Genomic DNA, 20,163 nt, shown 5'->3' with positions numbered 1-20,163 from the left:
TTCCCTGTGTGTGTGGGTGTGCTGCAGATAGAATTATAGTACACAGGATCTCTCCTGTTTCAAGGCTGTGGCTGTTAACCAGGCTCCCCCAATTGTACATTCTGCCCCACTCGCGGCCGTGTACTAAGCCTGTGGGAGTGCGCACCGCTGCTTGATCTGTACGTTCTTCAGTGCATTCTGCCCCAGTCGTGTGCCGTGTACTGGTGCAAATATTACATCCTAATCCACTTTGTACCAAGCCTGTGGATACTGTGCCAAGCTATCTGGACGTGCATTCTGCCCCATCTGTGGCCGTGTACTAAGACTGTTCATAGTGTACATTCTGCCCCATCGTGGCAGTGTACTTCGCCATCAGCCAGTGCATTCTGCCCCAGTCGTGTGCCGTGTACTGAGCCTGTTCGGGTCTGTGCATTCTGCCCCAGTTGGGTGCCGTGCACTGCTACCCTTTAAAGTATATGATGGCAGAACAGCCAGAGACAACGCAGGCAACCAAGCCGAAACAACAGCCAGAGACAAACCAGATGACCAAGCCTAAACCAACTAAGGCGGTCAAACATAAGCATGCTAAAGCGCCTGCCAAAACTAAACATCTTTCCAGCCACTGCACAACCAAGCGGCCCCGCTATGTCTCTGTTCCAGTTCCAGAGGGGTCAAACCATGCACAATTAACTACTCTATTTCATTCTCCTGCTGCTTCCTCTGATGAGGAGGACTTTCCTGGCTTTCCTGTACAACCAACAGTCAGCCAATCCTGGGGCTCACTCTTCTTCACTACCTGTGGGGCCTGCTGCGCTTCCGCCTATCCAAGAGCAACCATCTACATCTCCGGGTCTGCAACTGTCCCACGAGTTCATCTCACAACTTCAGGGCATGCTGTCATTTTTCGCTCAGAGACAGTCCCCATCACAAGTTCCTGCTATTCCTCAACACAGTGGGGAACACTTTGTACACAGTGAGACAAACTCACCAGGTTCTCCAGACCCGTTTGACATTGCCAGGGGCAGGTTTATTGATGACGCCTCTTATAAGGAGGAGTCCGCATTCGCGCTGCAAGACCAAGGAGACGAATGGAGTGACCATTCGGAACATGAGCAGGATACAACTTATCGCCTCTTCGATGCCTCAGATTACCAGCCCCTTTCGCGCAGAGTGTTGAACACCCTTGGCCTTCAATCCACTCCCGCTTTAAAGGGGGCCAGGGTCTTGAAATCCCCCACGCCAGTAGAAAACTTTCTCCTGGTGCCAGACCCCATTGCTAAGTTGGCCAAGGTCGAATGGTCTCACCCTTTACAAGCACGCCGATTTAATAACATTGCGGACAGACTTTATCCTTTGGCCCCGGACTTTTCTACCAGACTGGCCATCCCCAGCATAGACGAGCCAATTTCCAGCTTAGTTTCCAGATCCCTTTTGCCTAGAGAAGGAGAATCTCATTTAAAGGATGCCACTGAACGGCGACTGGACTTTGCTTTACGCAAGACCCATGAGGCCATCGCCTTTTCTATGCGTGCATCTACCTCAGCCTCTGTTTTCGCCAGGGCAGCGATGATGTGGTTGGACGACCTCATCGACGTTCCCAATCCAGATCCTGTCTCTCTGCGAAGATCGCTACTAAAATTGCGCAAAACAGCTGCCTTCATAGCCGACACCACCTTGGACGCGAATCAGCTAGGAGCACGAGCCATGGCAGCTCAGGTTGTTGCCCGATGGACCCTCTGGCTTCGTCACTGGCAGGCTGACTCTACTGCCAGAGTTAATCTATCACGGGCACCTTATGCCGGGTCATTACTTTTCGGCGAGGAGGCACTAAAGGCGGTGCTTGTTGACCCTAAGGACACTCGAAAGCCTGTCTTGGCCACCGCCAGAAACATTGAGCGCAGACTCTTTAGACATTTCGCTTCGTACCGCACGTCTTAGCCCTTTCGAGGAACGCGGCCTGGGGGACGAGGCCGTGAGTTCCCAACATATGATTTCCGCTCCTCCAGGGGAGGCTGGAACCGACGTTTTCCGGGCAGAGGTCAGTACCAGGGCCGCAGAGGCTCCTCAACATCATCATATAGGGGAGGGTCTCGACAGTGGCAGACAGTATTAATATAATACCAGTTGGGGGCAGACTTCTTTTATTTGGCAAACTTTGGCTACGTCTGACTCAGATCTCCTGGATCAGAGATCTTTTTTGTTATGGATATACAATTGAGTTTTGGGCAATACCTCCAGACAAGTTTCATCCCTCCCCTTGTCCCAGGGCACCAGCCAGGCATTGCATCATCCAGACTGCGATACATCACCTCTTGGACATAGCGGCGATAGAGCCAGTCCCTACTGCAGAGAGGTCGGAAGGGGTGTACTCCCTCCTATTTGCTGTGCCCAAACGAGATCTCTCATGGAGGGCGGTATTGGACCTCAAGTTCATTAACCGTTTCGTAAAGTATCGCAGATTCAAAATGGAATCCCTCCACTCCATTACAGACAGCCTGCACGAAGGAGACTTCCTGGCTTCTATCGATCTAAAGGAAGCGTACCTCCATGTGCCTATTTGCATAGCCCACAGAAAATTTCTTTGTTTTGCCTTTGGCTCCCAGCACTTCCAATATCGCGCCATGCCGTTCGGACTCTCGTCTGCTCCGAGAGTATTTACCAAGGTGCTACTCATACTAGTGGCTTACCTTAGGCTTCAAGGGGTCCACATCTACCTCTATTTGGATGATCTTCTAATACGGGCGAATTCTTGGGAGCAGGCTCATAGTCACCTAACACTCACGCTACATGTCTTACAGGCCCATGGTTGGCTAGTCAACTTCGACAAAAGCCATCTACAACCAACCCAACGTCTGCAACATCTAGGAGCAATGTTGGACACCCTACAAGCGACTGTGTTCCTGTCCCCAGATCGCATAACTGCTATCATAGACATCGCAAGATCTTTGATGCACAAAACATCCGCAGACGTCATGCATCTAGCCAGGGCGCTAGGAATGTTGGTGTCCACCATTCATATTATTCCATGGGCTCAAGCTCATACTCGCCAGCTACAGTGGGCCTTGCTGCCGTCCCAACACGACATTGCCAGCTCAAACCATCGACTAATTCCACTGAGCCACACACTGCGTTTGTCATTCCGCTGGTGGACGAGAGTAAAACATCTCACCCAGGGCACTCTGTTCAGAGAACCCCACAGGACTGTCATCACCACAGATGCCAGTCTCCTCGGTTGGGGGGCCCACTGCAACTCTGTTTGTTCAAGGGATTTGGACCGCAGCAGAACAGACTCAGAGCATCAGTTGAGCTAAAGGCTGTCCACTTTGCTCTGCTCCATTTTCAGTCTCTGTTCCCCTTGGACCATGTCCTCATTCGAACCGACAACATGTGTGCAAAATCACATTTAAACAGACAAGGAGGAACAAGGTCGCGTTCCTTGCAGGATCTAGCTTACCTCATCTTCAACTGGGCGGAACAAAATCTACAGTCCTTGAAAGCAGAGCATCTCAGAGGTATTTGGAATGTGACAGCGGACTGGCTCAGCAGACAACAAGTCTTTCCAGGAGAATGGAAACTTCATCCGACCGTTTTCCATCTTCTCCAGCGTCGATTCGGCCTCTTCTCAGTCGACCTGTTTGCTTCCAGTCGCAATTGCCAGCTCCCCAGGTACTTCGCACGATACCTGGACACGACAGCGGAAGCGGTGGATGCTCTGTCAATACCGTGGCCGGATGGCCTGTTGTGCGCCTTCCCTCCCATTCCACTACTAGCCAGAACCTTGAGGAAGACGAGGCGCGAGAGGGCACGACTGGTTCTGATAGCACCATATTGGCCCCGTCGACCGTGGTTCTCAGACCTTCTTGCAATGTCAGTGACGGAACCTTGGACACTCCCAGTCAGGCCAGACCTCCTATCCCAGGGTCCAGTCTGTCATCAGGACCCCAAGTGGCTCAACCTAACAGCGTGGCTTTTGAACGGGGGCATCTGAGGTTGGCTGGACTGTCTGACGCTATTATTGACATTATCTTGGCCTCGAGAAGACCGTCTACCACCCGTATTTATCAACATACTTGGGTGGCTTTTTCCAAGTGGTGTCACACTCAACACCTCGACCCTTCACAGGCTACAGTACTACAAGTGCTGCAATTTCTTCATAGGGGTCTCATGATGGGACTTAGACCCAACACCTTGCATCGACATGCGTCCACTCTGTCGTCCATTCTGTCAGTGTCCTCCACCGGTACCCCTATTGCCTCACATCCATTCATCAAACGCTTCCTCAGAGCCACTGCTCTACGTTCACCGGTTGTAGTCCACCGTTTTCCCTCCTGGAGCTTGTCCAAGGTGCTGCAGGCTTTACAACGCCCTCCCTTTGAGCCTCTCAGAACTGTGCCTTTACGTTTGCTGTCCTTCAAGGTCTTGTTCCTGATCGCGATCACTTCTGCGAGACGAGTTTTGGAGCTGGGCACACTTTCTTCTGCCCGCCATCTCTTGCGTTTTTCACAAGGACTCTGTTGTGCTGAAAACTGATCCTTCCTTCCGTCCCAAGGTCAATTCAGTTTTCCACTGCAATCAGGACATTGTACTTTCTTCATTCTGCCCAAATCCTACTCATCCTCTAGAGAAGGCCTGGCATTCGTTGGATGTTCGGAGGGCTCTCAAGACCTACCTGTCTAGGACCCAGGAGATACGACAAACGGAGTCTCTGTTTGTATCCTTTCACCCAAGGTCTATGGGGCATAAAGTAGCCAATTCCACCTTATCCCGCTGGTTAAGGGCATGTATTACCTTAGCCTATGAATCCCTTAAGCTTCCAGTTCCACCTAGTATAACAGCTCATTCCACTAGGTCAGCAGCCACTTCGGCTGCTTTTGCTACCAACGCTCCTGTTGCCGATATTTGCAGAGCTGCTGTTTGGTCTACCCCACACTCGTTTATAAGGCATTATAAAATAGACTGTTATGCCTCTGCCGATGCTTCTTTTGGCAGACGAGTGTTGCAACAGGTTCTTAATGATGATTAGGATGTGGGTGGTCCCTCCCTGTTATGGGCTGCTTTGGTACATCCCGCTTTGATGGCGTACCTCCTATGGAAATTTGACCATTGGTCTCACCTGAAGGGTGATTTTCATAGGAGGTAGGCCATCATGACCCTCCCAGTTGGAGGAAACCTGGATGACTAGATAGTCTTGGGGATTGTTTTTGATATCACTGTTATGTTACACTATCTTATAACTATCTTTTAGTGAAGTCAAGACTCTTACGTTTATGTTAGAATCATATTATTATGAATGTTGCTATTATGTTATGTTCTTGCTGGTAGGCCCATTGGCCTTTTTTCCTGCAGCTTTTTAGATATCTCTGTTTGGACTCACTGCGAATGAACTGGAGAGTGGGAGGGGCCTGACGCCCCTAGTCTTGACTTCAGAAACATTCTTGCCTTCGGACGATAGGTGGAGTCACTACCCGCTTTGATGGCCTACCTCCTATGAAAATCACCCTTCAGGTGAGACCAATGGTCCATTCCCTCAGTTACAGCACCAGCAGTAGTAGTAGTAGAGCTTCTGTAAAGCAGTCATTTCCATCTTTCAGGAGCCAGATTTTATTGATGATATAGAAGAAAAAACACCTATTAGCAATGAAGTAGAAATGGAATCAGAGGAGCAGATTGCAGAAAGGAAAAGGAAGATGGTAAGTTGGGAAGCTAGTAGCTGCTTAAAGCTGTCACTACAGTTTAGTGACAGCTGCTCTTCCCATGCTAATAATTGCTGCCTCTCTTAGGTATCCAGTAGTATCTGAGAATTTTTGAAATCTGCTCCTGATACATGCTACCAATATCTAAAATTTTCTATTTGAATGTGTGTGTTCGTGTGTGTTTCCAGTCTTTTGGCTTGATTGTTACATACTGAAAAAGGTGTGTGTGTGATTTCTTGAGTTTACCTAAGTGATTTTCTATTTCTGATGTGTTCTGTTGTCAACAGAATATATTTTCTGCAACTTCTTGATTATTGCAGTTTTCTTGACAGGCCACCTGTAAGATAAACAAGTCCAATATTTTCCATAAGTGACTAGTTACGTTGAGTAAATTTCAAAATATTTTAGGGGAAAAGAGAAACCAGATACTTTGACTTGCATTTATTAATAAGTGCACGAATATATTCCTGTGTGAATATTGTCTTTTAGAAAAATTAAATATGGAACTTTGAGCAGTGGCTCAGGCCTATCAGAAGGTGGAGAGAGAAAGTGCATACTTAGGGAGGAGGATGAAGCTGGGAGAACCTTGAAGGAAAAGGGAATGAGCAGTTGAGAAAGTTTGGGGCGAAGGGTTAACTGTTGTTCACAGGGCAGAAGCAAGCTGAGCCTCTACTGCCCCTCCTCTTCCCCCTTTCCCTTACTTTAATGTTTTGCTGCTGCCACAATGGCAGCAGCACACCTCCCCCTCCTTTCTGCAACGTTCTGAGGAAGGGGGTCCTTTCTCAACACAGGACACTCTGAGAAACATACCCTGGGAGACTACCTGCATGCTGTTACTTTTGCAAGACAGCTAGACATTGTATTTTAACATTATTTAAATGTTTTAAAATAATTTTAAAAGAGAATGTCTAGCCACCCCAGAAAACCAATGGTGGCACAAGCATCGCTTTGAGGGAGGACCTCCTTTGGCTCCTCAGATGTAAATGTACTGCCTTCAAGTCGATTCCGACTTATGGCGACCCTATGAATAGGGTTTTCATGAGGCTGAGGCAGTGACTGGCCCAAGGTCACCCAGTGAGCTTCATGGCTATGTGGGGATCCGAACTCAGGTCATAGTCAGCAGCAAAACTTTGCAAGGGAAGGGAAGCAAGCAAGCAATGGCCTGGGAGTGGGAGTGCTCATCTGCCAGCCCCTGGCGCCTGAGGCAATTGCTTCATTGTGCCTAACGCATGGTCCGACCCTGATTATTTAGTACCTCTATCTTGGGCATAAAATAATTTGTTGAGATATAGCAGCTGCTTAATAGCTTGTTTGAGCTGCTAGATGTTCTAATCCAGTCTCCCATTTCCATTGTGTATGGCAGGTAGGAATTACTTTAATTCTTCCAGAATTTCTTGTTTATCTTCCTTGCTCCTCACAAGGCTTGGTCCTTGTCCTTCCTACTTCTCTTGCTTATGTTCTCTTTCTGGGAAGTTTAGTTAGTTCTCGACAGTTATGATTACCAAAGCTATCATTTCTGTATTGCTTGCTTACCTTCTACCATACTGTATCCTTACTGACATTTTGATCTGAGTGCTTTTGTGTCAGAGTTGAATGTTGGAAAGAGAGAACTCCTATATTTTCCTTCCAAACTCTTTAGCCTTCTGTGCCTGTCTTTTCAGGAAACAAATGTTATCATACCTGTTTCTTAGTCTTTGGTTCTTCTTTTTTCACATAACGAGCAGTTGCCATGTCTTACCATTTATTTCTCTTTAGTAACCCTATAATGAAATTTCTTTCTTTCTTTCTTTGCACTGCATGTAAAAGTGAAAGCCTTTATCCATGCTCTAGGGGGGGTTTCAGATTGATTACTGTAACCGATTCCATGTTGGCTTTCTCTCCTAATGTATCATTCCATTTTACTATGTTCAGAACATGTGTCTAAATTTAGTGTTAAAATGCTGTCATAATGTTCTTGGTCCTCTTAAGTCTTGAGAGTTTTTCCAACTGGTCTTCTCCATCACTTTCAGCCTTTTTGCATTAAAGATTACATTGCTGGAGCACAAGAAATGTATCTCCTTCCTTGTGCCCCTTCTACTCTAATGTGCACCTCTTTTCCATTATCATCACCACCACCACCACCCTGCTGCTAGTCTGTACAGATTCATCTGCTCTCATTCCTCTTTGTCTCTTCCCCTTTCATTCAGTTTGCATTGCTGCCCCGCTTACCTGGAACTACCTTTGTTTCTATCTGTCAAGCTACTTCCTTCTTTTAAAGTCCCTCCTCCAGACCCTCTCTTCCTAAAAAGGTACGAGAAGCACATAGCTGCCAGTAGTGTAATGATCAATGAAGGAAAGCGGGGAGGGGATCTGGAAGACGATAGCTGGTGTTGAGCGATTTGGTTTAGACAGCACAGAAGCTTAAAATGACAAATCATCTTAGCTTCACTTCTCAAATATATTGAAATTTGCCTGATTTTTCAGGAGTGAATAGGACTTGGTCATTTAATATTGTCCTTTGTGCATTTAACAGATATGCAAATAGTTGTAAAACAGTTTGTTAAGTATACCCAGCAGTGATGTACAAAATAAATTCTGAAGAGACTAAGATTTGCCCTTAGCTTTTACTCTGGAACCCCAGGACAGCAAAAACTAAACATTTCAGTTGATAATTTTAGTTCTTAATTTTTTAGTTTGTAAAATGTGAGCAACAGTGCAGGAGGGAAAGTGGTTGTTTCTAAATGTGGTGTGTGTGTGTAAATGTAGAGATGTGTGCATGCACTGGCACACACACAGACTCCTGCAGGAATGGGGAGCAAGGAACCCTCATTCCTATTTTAGGCTGCAGTCCAATACACAATTATCTGGGAGTAAGTCCCATTCCGACAGGCTTTTGGGATAGGTGCTTAGGATTGGGCTTTACAAGGCTTGTTTTATTGTTTTATATTATTATTTGTATTATTTTAAATTGTTTTTAGATTTTTACGTGTCTTTTACGGTTGTGCATAGTTTAATTGTATTTTAATTATATGTTTTTCTGTGTTTTTAACTACATGTAGTTTTATTTGTAAGCCACCCTGAGTACCAGTTTGGAAAAAAGGGCGGGGTAAAAATAAAGTTTCAATTCAACCCAGTGGACCTTACCTCTGAGTAGACATGTATTAGATTACAGCCTTAGTCATTTTCCTTGGGAATATTTGACAGAACATAGGCAGACAGGTGTCTTGGCCTATTTCCTGTGAGGACTGAAGGCATGAGCTACAAAGAACACTCCTAGCACACATCTTGTCTTCCTTAACCCACGGGGAAAGAGTTCTTTGAAACTATGTGCTTCATATCCTGGAAGAGGGTTTCTAATTGGCTGCCATTTTTGTTAGGCCCAAAGGCATGCATTTTTCCTGAGCAAAGGAAGGAAGAAGGCTGACTCAGCTTTAGGCTTTAAATATGTGTGCCTATAAAATAAACTGCATGTGTGTGCATGCTCTAAGGCTGAGATTATATAATTAATTGCTTCTACAGCTGAACTGCTGATGTGCCTACTTCTGTATAACAGTCCAATCTTTATTTTGTATATAAGGTAAATCTCTCTTTGGTTATCTCATTTCTGCTCAGGGAAATAATTTATTGTATAGGTTTTAAAGATCTGTCCATTAAGCATGAATATGAATATTCATATGGATAAGAATGGTAATGATCCATGGCTGAGGTCACTTGCACTACAGTATTCAGCTAACCTCACATGCTTATAATAGTTTGATACTTTAAAAATGTCTCTGTTGTATTGGCACTTCACTTAATGAGGCTTGCCTCACTTTTTCAGTCTGGAAAGAGAGAGGTATGGTATGATACATGAGAGGATGTTAACAGTTGAAAAAGTGTGAATACTGCTGGGTGTTATATGGCCTTTTTATTAACCTAGAACCTGTATGGCCAGGTAGTATGACATCTGTGTTAACAGGATAATTTCATGTTTCCGATGAAGATTTATATTGCCTGTAGTAGGAGGCCACAGTCACCTACAGCATCAGCATTTATTTTATGCTTGATCTGGATCACATTGAATTAATTCATGTACTACCTCTAGTAGAAGTCCTATCTTCTAAGTTATCTTTTTACAAACCCTTGATATTCATATGATTCATTTTCAGAAGAAAAACTACTGGTGTTAAGAAATACTTGCAGTGACAGTAGCCTATGTGCTGCAATAGCACAAAGATTTAAAAGTACTAGGCACTTGGCAAATCTTGGATCTTCAACTGATATTTGTAGTAGAGGATAATGCATACTAGAACCTCTTTGGAAAATGTTTTTTAATCATCCATTTTTCTCCAGTATAAGGGAGAAGAATGATTACGTTCAGTGGCAAAAGTTTTTCAATTAAGAATTGGTATTATGGATCCTGAATAGTCTAGGTTCAACCATAAGTTAGCTCATGGAGGCTGTCCATTTTTAGTAATAGAAAGCTACAAAAATCATATCATGAACAATGGCATGAAAATTCTGCATTCTATTTTACATATATGTAATGCATTTATTATCTGGAGAGGAGAAAGGAAATTGGATGCTTTAAAGGGCAGAACATGATCCTGTAAGTAAGCGATGAAACAGAACCAATATTGTCCTTCACTGCCAGAGAAGTCTTGGAGCCCTGACCACAGAGAGCAGGCACGCTGCGAGGTAGTAGATGAATGCTGTGATCTCATGCTGTGCTCTGTCTATCCAGAGGCACAGGAAAAGCAGACTTGGCTATTTCTTCTCCCTACAATTAGCACTGCCAGCTGCTTGGCTTAGTCGCCTTGACTGTTAGCAAGAGAAGGAATTGTACGCAGGAGAGATGGATTGAAGTGCATTTGGAAGATATTTGCTGACAAACATCAAGGGAGGGGGACTCACAATGCTTACCAGCTTGCCAGGACCAAGAGAGTATAATGTTAAGGAAATGTTTATATCTGAGGCTGATAGTGCCTCAGCTTCATGCAGCGAGGGGTAAGACCTGCCATTTGGAACCTTTAAGACCTTTTAGCAGGTACAGATCCCACCAACTCTGGAGATTTTTGCATTTCCATCAATATAAAACCACATAGAAATATTGCTAAAGTAACATGTTTTTGAGATACACTCCTGAGACTTTGTTCAGGACGCATGGGGCCAGTTCCTGTGTGCGGTCCCTAGTTACAGTGGAAATTTTGTTTGATTCCTTATAGTGTGATGCCATCTCTCCCAGGAACATATGCCATTGCTTCTCATCACTTGAAAGATCCCTGGTAGCTCAGCGATGATTTACTTTCATTTTTCCCTTCCCTTCACTCTGTTGTCTTATGAAAGAGTGATGAAAGAGTGATAAGTTAAGAGCAAAGACTCATTAGAATTGGATCCATGAATGCAGGGATCTGGTGAGTTACTGGTGGTACATAAAGTGCCTGTTGGAGTCCCCCAGCTTGCATAACCAAATAATAGTTTAAAAAATATTGTTCATCCTTAATACTAAACAAAAATGGTGAAGTTAATAATAACGGACAAAAATTGAAATGTTTTGTCATATTATATGACATTTACATGAAAATTGGGATGATAAGGCTTTCTGGACCAAAATTTAGTTTTATACATTAATAAAGAACAATCCGTGCACTAAGATGCTCCTTATCATCATGCATTACTGTTTACTACTTTGAGGAGAGCATGGGAGTTGATATTTGACTGGATACCTTATGCCTTACTAACATGCAAAAATGTTGCTTAGCATTTTCCATGCTCTTAAGAAATCTAAACCCCAGTACCCTCGTTGTTGCATATAAACATTAGCAGTCAGTAAGCAGAATCTGATGAGGTGCAAAAGTATACTATTGATAATTGTAAATAGGTGTTTATAAAATAGTGGATTTTTAAAATAAAATAAAAACCTAGAATGGTGTTTTCCATTTCAACGTAGGTTCACACTGTTCAATTGTGAAAATAGTGATATTGATTTAAAAATTGGATGTATTATAATTTTTAAAACAATATTTTGCATTTAGACTTTTAGAGAAAATGTTCTTCAAATATTTTCATTACAGCTTATTCTGTGTAAAGAGGACAGTTAAATACACTTTTTGTATTTTAATTCTAATTAGTATTTTTCCCTTTGTATATAGAATTTGCTGTAAATTATGAGTAGATATGGTGCTTATACCAATGCATTCCAATCATAGCTTTTTATTCACAAATTCATATCTAATTTGTTTTCTTTTACTCCAAGTTCAAACACACAGTGCCATGCCTGAATGTCAAACAGTAGTACAATGCTGAGTCCGTAACTTCTTTGACTGAATTTGACTTGTGCAGAAACATTTTGAACATCGCTATATTTTTATGTACTCTTAACTAATTTTAACTTAGGTATACATTGCTTAAAAATTAATGTTGTTAAATTCTTCAGACCAGAGAAGAGCGGAAAATGGAAGCCATTCTTCAAGCTTTTGCCAGGCTCGAAAAGAGAGAAAAAAGAAGAGAGCAGGCTTTGGAAAGAATCAGTACAGCTAAAACTGAAATTAAATCTGAATGCAAGGAAACACAAATCATCAATGACACAGAATTTGTACAGGTAGTTGCATACAGTTTGATTAAGTCTAAGATGGCTTGAGACAGTGTTGATGTGATTTGGGTAGCATTTTACAGCCATAATACTTGGGGCACAGGTTTACTGAGCAGCTTTATTCCATTTCATCAAAGTTTGTGTTGACCCAAAAGAGTACCTTACAGTTCCTTATGAAAGTCAAGACTTGAAATTGCACAAAAAATTGTATTGTTAAAATGAGACAATGTGTTGTCAGTGTTGCATCATTCATCACTGAAAATGAATCTTTAAAAAAACAGTAAAAATCACTTTCAGATGTGTGCTTTTTAAAATTTCTAAAAAGAGGTTATTCAGGGTTTGCAATTTATCTGACCTTTGTGTTTCATGTATATTATACCAGGAACCAGCAAAAGAGGAAACTGCCATTAAGCCAACCCCTGCCAAAGTCAATAGGACAAAACAGAGAAAAAGCTTCTCTCGGAGCAGAACTCATATTGGACAGCAGCGGAGGCGGCATAGAACTGTTAGTATGTGTTCAGATATCCAACCGTCCTCACCTGATGTGGAAGTTAGTGTACAGCACAATGAGCCTGAAAACACTGCACTTTCAGCTGAGCCTGAAATTGAGACAACTGTTGCTGAAATCGTTCCGGAACCTGAACCCCCAGCACTTAACAAATGCCCTACTAAATACCCCAAAACAAAAAAGGTAAATATCATTCTAAACTTAAAATGCATTTAAGCAGAGATACACTGTTTATTGCCAGCTTCATTTCAGAATGAGAAGTGGCAGTGGTTTCTTGTTTGAGCATGTAAGATTGCAGAGATGCCACAAGATGACTTCTCTCTCTCTCCCCCTCCCCCCATACGCATACACTTTTCCCATACAAAAAGAGGGATGAACCTGGGTGCGTGGAGGCAGAGGAGCAGACTGAGTCTCTGGTAGGAAACCTTATAAGGAGTGGGAGATCCTGTTAACAATAGAGGGTCCCTCATCCCCACGCAGGACATCAGGGTGCCATCGTGGGGCAGGTAAATGGAGAGGGGCATGAGATACTGGGAAAACCTTGAAACAGGCTATGTCTAAACAGCCCACCACAAAGGCCAAAGAAATGTCAGAGTCAGTGACACATATGGATGGTGGGAGGAGTCCCCTGTCTCAGATCAGTGGCTGGTATGTGTGTGTGTGACTATATTTTAGAAGTCAGAATATGAAAGAAAGGCTGAATGGTCGCCATGCTCCCTCATTCCTCTACTTCTAGGAATTACCCTCCAAGCTATGAGAAATGAATATAATCATTTGCAAGTTAGGAAAGATAATAAAAGCTGAGGCCTTTCACTTTAAGGAGCTTAAGTTGTGACTTGATTTCACCAGTTGACATAACCAGTCCATCTCTGATTTTGTCCAATAGGATGAATCTCCTGTAAGGACTCCTGCGTCTGAAGGTTGCCTTTCACTGAGAGGGAGAGAATATGCAGCATAGGCATGAAGGCACTGAGAGAATTCGTGATAGGGATATTTCTGTGAAACAGTTGGCAGTAGCATTGCTAACAGTTGAGATTTCTGTTGCTGTTAGCCTGGAAGGAAGTAGTGAGTTAGGTTACATAGAAATAGAGCCAGCTCAGGAGTCAGTTTTTCACTGCTTCTTTTCCACTCAATAGAAACAAAAACATAAAAAGAAAATATAAAGCTTGTGTCCATGTTTTATCCAAGGGCTTGCTTCATTCCACTGTATGTGGAGCATATACGGAGGGATTTCCATAGAGCTTCCATTCCCCTCGTCCTTTGTGGTACATGTGCATGGACGTTCAGCATACCTGACCATTTTGGGAAGCCTATATCCCAGTCCATGCTCTCCCTTCTCAATTCATTCAGGGAACACATTCCTTGACCTGATGGATGGGGAGGGCTGAACACAAATTTATGAGATATGACTCCTATTCCCTACAATGGCCTGGACTGTTCTTTGTATGCATGCCACGAGGTGGGCAGAGAGAAAATACCCAAGGCAGCTAACAAAAACAAACCTATTAAATGACAGTATATACAGCACAACAGCATAGTAAACATTGAGTAAATGTAATATTATCGGCAAATAAAAGGTTACATTGCTATAACACAAAAGGCCCTCTGAAATAAGAGAGAGCTTCCATCAGAAGACCAAAGGAAAGGGAGACAGGCAGGCCTCTGAGGGGAGAGAATTCCAGAGCCTGGAGCAACAAGAGAGCATGTTGCAGTAGTCAGATGTAGATGTTATCAAGGGTTGTGTAACTGGATAGATTGGACCTCTCTAGAACAAGGTGCAGCTGGTGTATTGACCTAAATTGAAGAAAGACATTCTTAGAATCTTTGCCACCTGAACATCCAGCAGAAACAGCGGCTCCAGGAATTTCTATTTTCAAATCTGATACTTTATGTAGATAGTACACTTGACCGGGCTTCAGATAGGACAGGCCACTTAGTCTGTCTTACAGTCTGGTTCTGTTCATATAAGCCTCACAGAATTAAATGTGGCTTCTACATAAAAGTGTGCTTCAGGTTATTGCCTTTGTGAGAAAAGAAAGGCAGGGGTTCCAGTAGTAAAAGTGGCGGCATCAGTTATATAAAAAGACATGAAGGTAGGCCAGCTGTGCAAGACCATAATCCTTTACGTGCCCATATGTGACACTTTATATGCATTTAGACTATAAGACCTTCCAACTAGTAAATTAAAAATGAATTTCAATGTGTGTAGTACACACATCACTTAGTTTTAGAATGCAGATTGTTTCTCAGTAGCTTTAGCGAAAAAAGCTGATATCAGCCTTGCTAGCTACAATGTATGCAGTGGCATTTTACCATAAATTCACCACTTTCTATAATTTAACAGAGAAATCTTCTCTTTACTATCTAGTATCTCTTATCTTGACACAGTACCCACAGCCATACAATTAAATTCTGGCTTAATGATCCTGGATATACACAAGCTCTACATAGAGTTCCTTTGTGCAAGCAGGGAAACAAGTGAAGACGCTACAGTCAACCATAGCTTCCCATTATGTGTAGACCAGAAACTATGGTTAATGGCTTTCAAACCATGGTTTAAAATTGGCTTGCAAATTCTGGCTTGTTTGGAAACCATTAACCTGATCTTGCAAACCAGGTCAATTAACTTTGATTACCAATAAACTAATTAACACTGGGTGTGTGCATGCTTGTGCGCAATTTTTGCTTCATTGGTTACTTTAGTATCTGCATTTTTCTTTAGTACTGAATATATTATTAATGGGCAGTTGATAACTGTAGTGGAGGTGCTATGTTGACTTTTTCCTTTTCTGTTTAGCACTTGGTGAGTGAGTGGTTAAGTGAGAAGAATGAGAAGATAGGAAAGCCTACAGACAGCCTTTCAGAAAGGCCTCTGCGTATAACGACAGATCCCGAGGTTTTGGCTACACAGCTGAATTCTTTGCCAGGTCTCACTTACAGCCCACATGTATATACAACGCCTAAGCACTATATTCGTTTTACATCGCCATTCCTTTCAGAAAAGAGGCGCAGAAAAGAACCTGTGGAAAACATTATTGGCTCTTGCAAGAAGGTAATGTTCCCTTTTTATGCATCATTTTGATGTGGACACTAATAGCTAATTCTAAAATATTGTAAAAATACTTAGTTTACTGATTGGATATGGAAGACAGTTGCTACTGAAATGGCTTTTAAGTAGTGATGCATGTTCATCTAGGCACCAAAGACCTTTTTATCTTCCCTGACGGTTAAAGCTGTTTAGTCCATTTTTATACTCCACTTCAGTTTTTATGCTGCATCACGTTTTGTTTTATGATGTAAACCACACTGAGAACTTATTTTTTTGTTACACATGACCTAGGAATGCTTTAAATAAATCATCATCATCATAATGGTTCTCACTTGGCATCGGAATTATGGATTTTTTTTATAAAATACATATTTTTTGCAGCGTTGGTTAAAGCAAGCTCTGGAAGAAGAAAACTCTGCTATTGTAGATAGGTTTAATTCGCCATCTCATGAAAGATCTAGAAGTCCTACAATCAATGGTGAAAGTAGAAGTCCCTTATTACTGAATGACAGCTGTTCCTTACCAGGTAAAGCTTTTATTGTTCATATGCTGCAAGCTATCCTCTGAACGTCTTTAATCTTCATCACATTTGTAGGGGATATGATGCTCAAACATGCAGGTGGGCAACCACTGCTCTCCACTTACATTTGTACTAAATGTTCGCGGTGGGATCTTTCCTCTAGGGATGCACATGTGTATTTTCCTGTAAAATTTCATTGCTTCAAGGAAAGACCTTTTATGTTGTGTGACCAGGATTAAATAGAAGGGCACCATTCTGATCTATGTTAGCTTTAAAATCTGACGTATGTGCTGGGATCTTCAGCATGGTACCCACAGGCACCACCCTTAGAGGCTCCCTGATTTATAGATAAATGTAAATAAAAATTTGCTCCCCAACCTTGGGCAGAAGCAAAGTGTAGGGCTCAAGTTGTCTTGCTCCCTTCCATTCTTTGCCCCAGAATGCTTTTGGGCTCCACACAATCTCAAAGGCATTCTTTGTAGAAAAGGAAATTAAAGCTCCTTTAAAAAAAGTAAGAAAGTGAACCTGCTGCTGCCTGCTATCCTTACGTTTTGCCTGTTCTACTTTAGGAGGGGCAGGGCAAGGTTGGGTATTTGTGTTACTTCAAGCATCACTAGTTTTTCTTCTGTGGAATGTGTATTCTCCAGTGGGCACCAGGACACCCCCACATGGGTACTGTCTTCCTTTGCTAGTGCTTGAGGCAGGAAACAGACCATCACCACAGCCCCTTCTATGGAGCGCTAGTTCATTTTACCGGCCTCGCTTGAGCAGTACTGTTATTTGCCTTGCTCTTCAGTCTGGCTAGCTTATATCCTTATTTAAGTTGAATTTATTCTTTAGCATTGTAAATTAATTGGGTGTGAATGTGTGTGGGAGGTTTTCAGAGTTTTTTTAATGAATTTGTGTGAGTGTCTGAGTGATTGCTGAGTGTCCATTGTTGTCCGTTAATTAATTAATTAATTCCAAAAGTATTTATTCTAAATTATTGAACTTCCTGAAGTAATTACCCTGGTGATCAGCTGATAAGTTTAAGTGATTTCCCTCACAGTTAATGAATGCACTGGTTTCAAATGATTTTTCAGGTTTTTAAAAAAGTGGGGGAAGGAAAAGAACCCACCCACCCCCGCCAAACAAACATCTCCTGCTAATGGCGAAATGCCTAAGGATCGCAATAAAGTCTCCTCAAAGCACTTGAGAAAATTAAAGACAGGACACAAGCGGCAGGAGCAGTTGGTGCGCAAGCGCCTTCAGCCCGCTCAGACAAGATGATGGGTGAAAAGTCAAGCCACAGTGGCGCGCACAGAGGCAGACGCCATTTTAATCAACAAACAGCCTCACAGTTAGCGCATTGCCCATCCACTCTTGTGCTTTCTGGTGGGGGGCAGATAGGTGGTTTGGCATGTGAGGCTCATCTCCAACCTCGGTATGGAACTCAGTTTCTTGGGCAAGTGGTTTATCTTTTGTGACTAGGCAGACCTCCACAGCAGCCATTTTGTGACTTGCCATGTCTTCCACAGCAGCCATTTTGCAGTGATGCCCACAACCATTTCTGAATTTCCAAGCATGTACATTGGGGGAACCCTGCTCTAGGGCTAAATGTTTGTTTCACAATGGAAGTTAACAGTTTGTTGGTCTAACCTAATAGTAATTGTATTAAAAGTATTAATGGCTTAACAAGGAAGAATCACTCTTTTCTTGCCATTGTTTCCTATTTTAACATGCAGACCTCACAACACCACTAAAAAAACGAAGAGTGTTGGATTCTGCCTATTCAGAAACCTCTACACCTATTTCTTCTCCTTGTGCCACACCAACCCATGCTGATCTCTCTGCCTCAGATCCATTGTTGTTTGCTACTCCTCCTAGAATAAAAACAGAAGATGAAACCTGTAGGAATGGTTATAAACCCATTTACTCACCTGTTACTCCAGTGATTCCATGTGTACATGGCAATGCAATGCACTTTGAGGTGAGCCTTTGCATATACTATGCTCTTTCTAGAATAACTAACTTGTTTGGCAAGTTAATTTTTCAATTTAATGACCAGCTTAGTAGATAAATTCCTTTTGGAATTCTTGCCCATTAAAGATTACACAGGTACCATCTGTGCTGTCTTTTTGGTGCTAGTTAAGACCTTTTAGATGGTTTTAGATGTGTTTTGTCACTTGTGCGTTTGCCACTCTGGGTTCCTTCGGGAGGAACGGTAGGATAGAAATTTAAAACATGATAATAATGCCACAAGGGTAGGAGATGTGGTGATGGGTACCAACTTAGAGGTCTTTAAAAAGGAATTGGACAAATTCATGGAAAATAACACTATTGATGGTTATGTGCCACCCCCAGAATCAGAAGAAAGATGCCTCTAAATGCCAGTTGTCTGAGAATAACAGCAGGCGAGAGCTATTGCCTTCATGTCCTGCTTGTGGTCTGGCTGGCCACTGTGAAGAACAGGATGCTGGACTTGATTGGCCTATTTTGTCAGGATTTTTCATATGTCCTTGTATTAATCTAGTACCTGTCATGTTCAGAAACAATGAAGTATCTTTCTGCCTTTTTAATGCTGTGAATTAATATATTGGCTTGGATCTCAGTTTCCATAGGAGATGGAGAGGCCGTCATTCTCTTTATCAGCTCTACTGAGAAACCGGCAACTTTTGGTTCTTCTCCAAATCTTTCCATTCTAGCTGGTCACTACAAGAGCTCTAAGATCTGGTGGCTGAGCTTGCTTAGTCTTCCTTCTTTTTCCTTTTGTTTCATGTCTCTTAGATTGTGAAGAACGGTCTTATCATTGATATTTTATGACAATTTTGCCTTTTTGGCTGAAATGTGGGATAAAAATGATTTTCATCAAAATCTTTCCTATCCTTCTGCAAGCCCATTTCTTCTCCCCCCCTTTATTTTTTTAATATAATTTATTTAGTTTTATAAATATATAACCCTAATTCTCCCATCCTTTTCATTGAATGGATGAACAACCTAGGCTCCAAGCCATAGAAGAGTGTTTGCATTTTCCCATTCAGTCAAATGACTTAAGCTGCTATAGGCCACTTACCTGGCAACATGTCCCATTGAACACAGTCGGTCTTACTTGTGAGCAGACCTGTATCACTTCAAAATAACACAAAATGCATTGTGTTAAAATAAAACTTTCATACTTAACTTTTTTTTAATGCAGAATATTTCTTCACCTGAAAGTTCCCCAGAAGTTAAAAGGCGAACATATAATCAAGAGGTAAGAAGAACTATAAGAAATCTGTAGGGAAAGGCTTATTTGGTGTGTTTTGCAAATCTTCCTCCATACAGTTAAACTGGGAATATTAATTGTTTGGGGAATGGTCATAGTTCAGGGTAGCACACATGCTTTTGTGTAAAAGGTCCTAGGGTCCATCCCGGGCACCTCTGGGTAAGGCAGGGAAAGAGTTCTATCTGAAACCCTGGAAAGCCGCTGCCACTCAGCATAGACAATACAGAGCAACAGTCTGGCTTGGTACAAGGCAGAGTCTTCCGTTCCCAGTATTACAAAATCAGTTTTAAACCACAAAATTATTTCTTACATTTTGTTGAGAAACTATTTTAAAAAGCATCACTTATAACATGAAAAAATACATATCTAAGCCCAACTAAATAATCCAGATTCATGAAATCCTTTTTCAGCATTGATAAAAAAAATCCTCTATACCGTAATCCTCATTACCATAAATAAAACAGTTCAATATCCTACCTTAAACCTGTATTTTCCAAATACCCCAGTATAATTACTATAGCAGCCTTTCCCAACCAGTGTGCCTCCAGATGTTGTTTGACCACAATTCCCATCTTTCCTGACCATTGGCAATGCTGGCTGAGGCTGATGGGAGTTGTGGT

General features: G+C 42.4%; 1 protein-coding gene across 6 annotated transcripts in view; it reads left to right on the top strand.

Moving 5' to 3' along the window:
• Positions 1–20,163, top strand: part of KMT2E (lysine methyltransferase 2E (inactive)) — a 77,003-nt gene that overhangs the window by 49,808 nt on the left and 7,032 nt on the right. For 5 of the 6 annotated variants that reach the window (XM_061640428.1, XM_061640427.1, XM_061640429.1 and 2 more), the window contains 7 exons: positions 5,571–5,669; positions 12,067–12,231; positions 12,605–12,913; positions 15,528–15,782; positions 16,161–16,305; positions 18,024–18,268; positions 19,475–19,531. In XM_061640428.1, coding sequence (XP_061496412.1) covers positions 5,571–5,669; positions 12,067–12,231; positions 12,605–12,913; positions 15,528–15,782; positions 16,161–16,305; positions 18,024–18,268; positions 19,475–19,531 — 1,275 coding nt within the window. The remainder of the gene's footprint in view (positions 1–5,570; positions 5,670–12,066; positions 12,232–12,604; positions 12,914–15,527; positions 15,783–16,160; positions 16,306–18,023; positions 18,269–19,474; positions 19,532–20,163) is intronic. The other variant, XM_061640430.1, reaches the window with a different exon arrangement.

The sequence above is a fragment of the Rhineura floridana genome, chromosome 8 (genome assembly GCF_030035675.1).
Source record: "Rhineura floridana isolate rRhiFlo1 chromosome 8, rRhiFlo1.hap2, whole genome shotgun sequence".
Taxonomy (NCBI): domain Eukaryota; kingdom Metazoa; phylum Chordata; class Lepidosauria; order Squamata; family Rhineuridae; genus Rhineura; species Rhineura floridana.
Note: the sequence above shows the minus strand (reverse complement) of the source record. Positions and strands in the feature narration are given on the sequence as shown.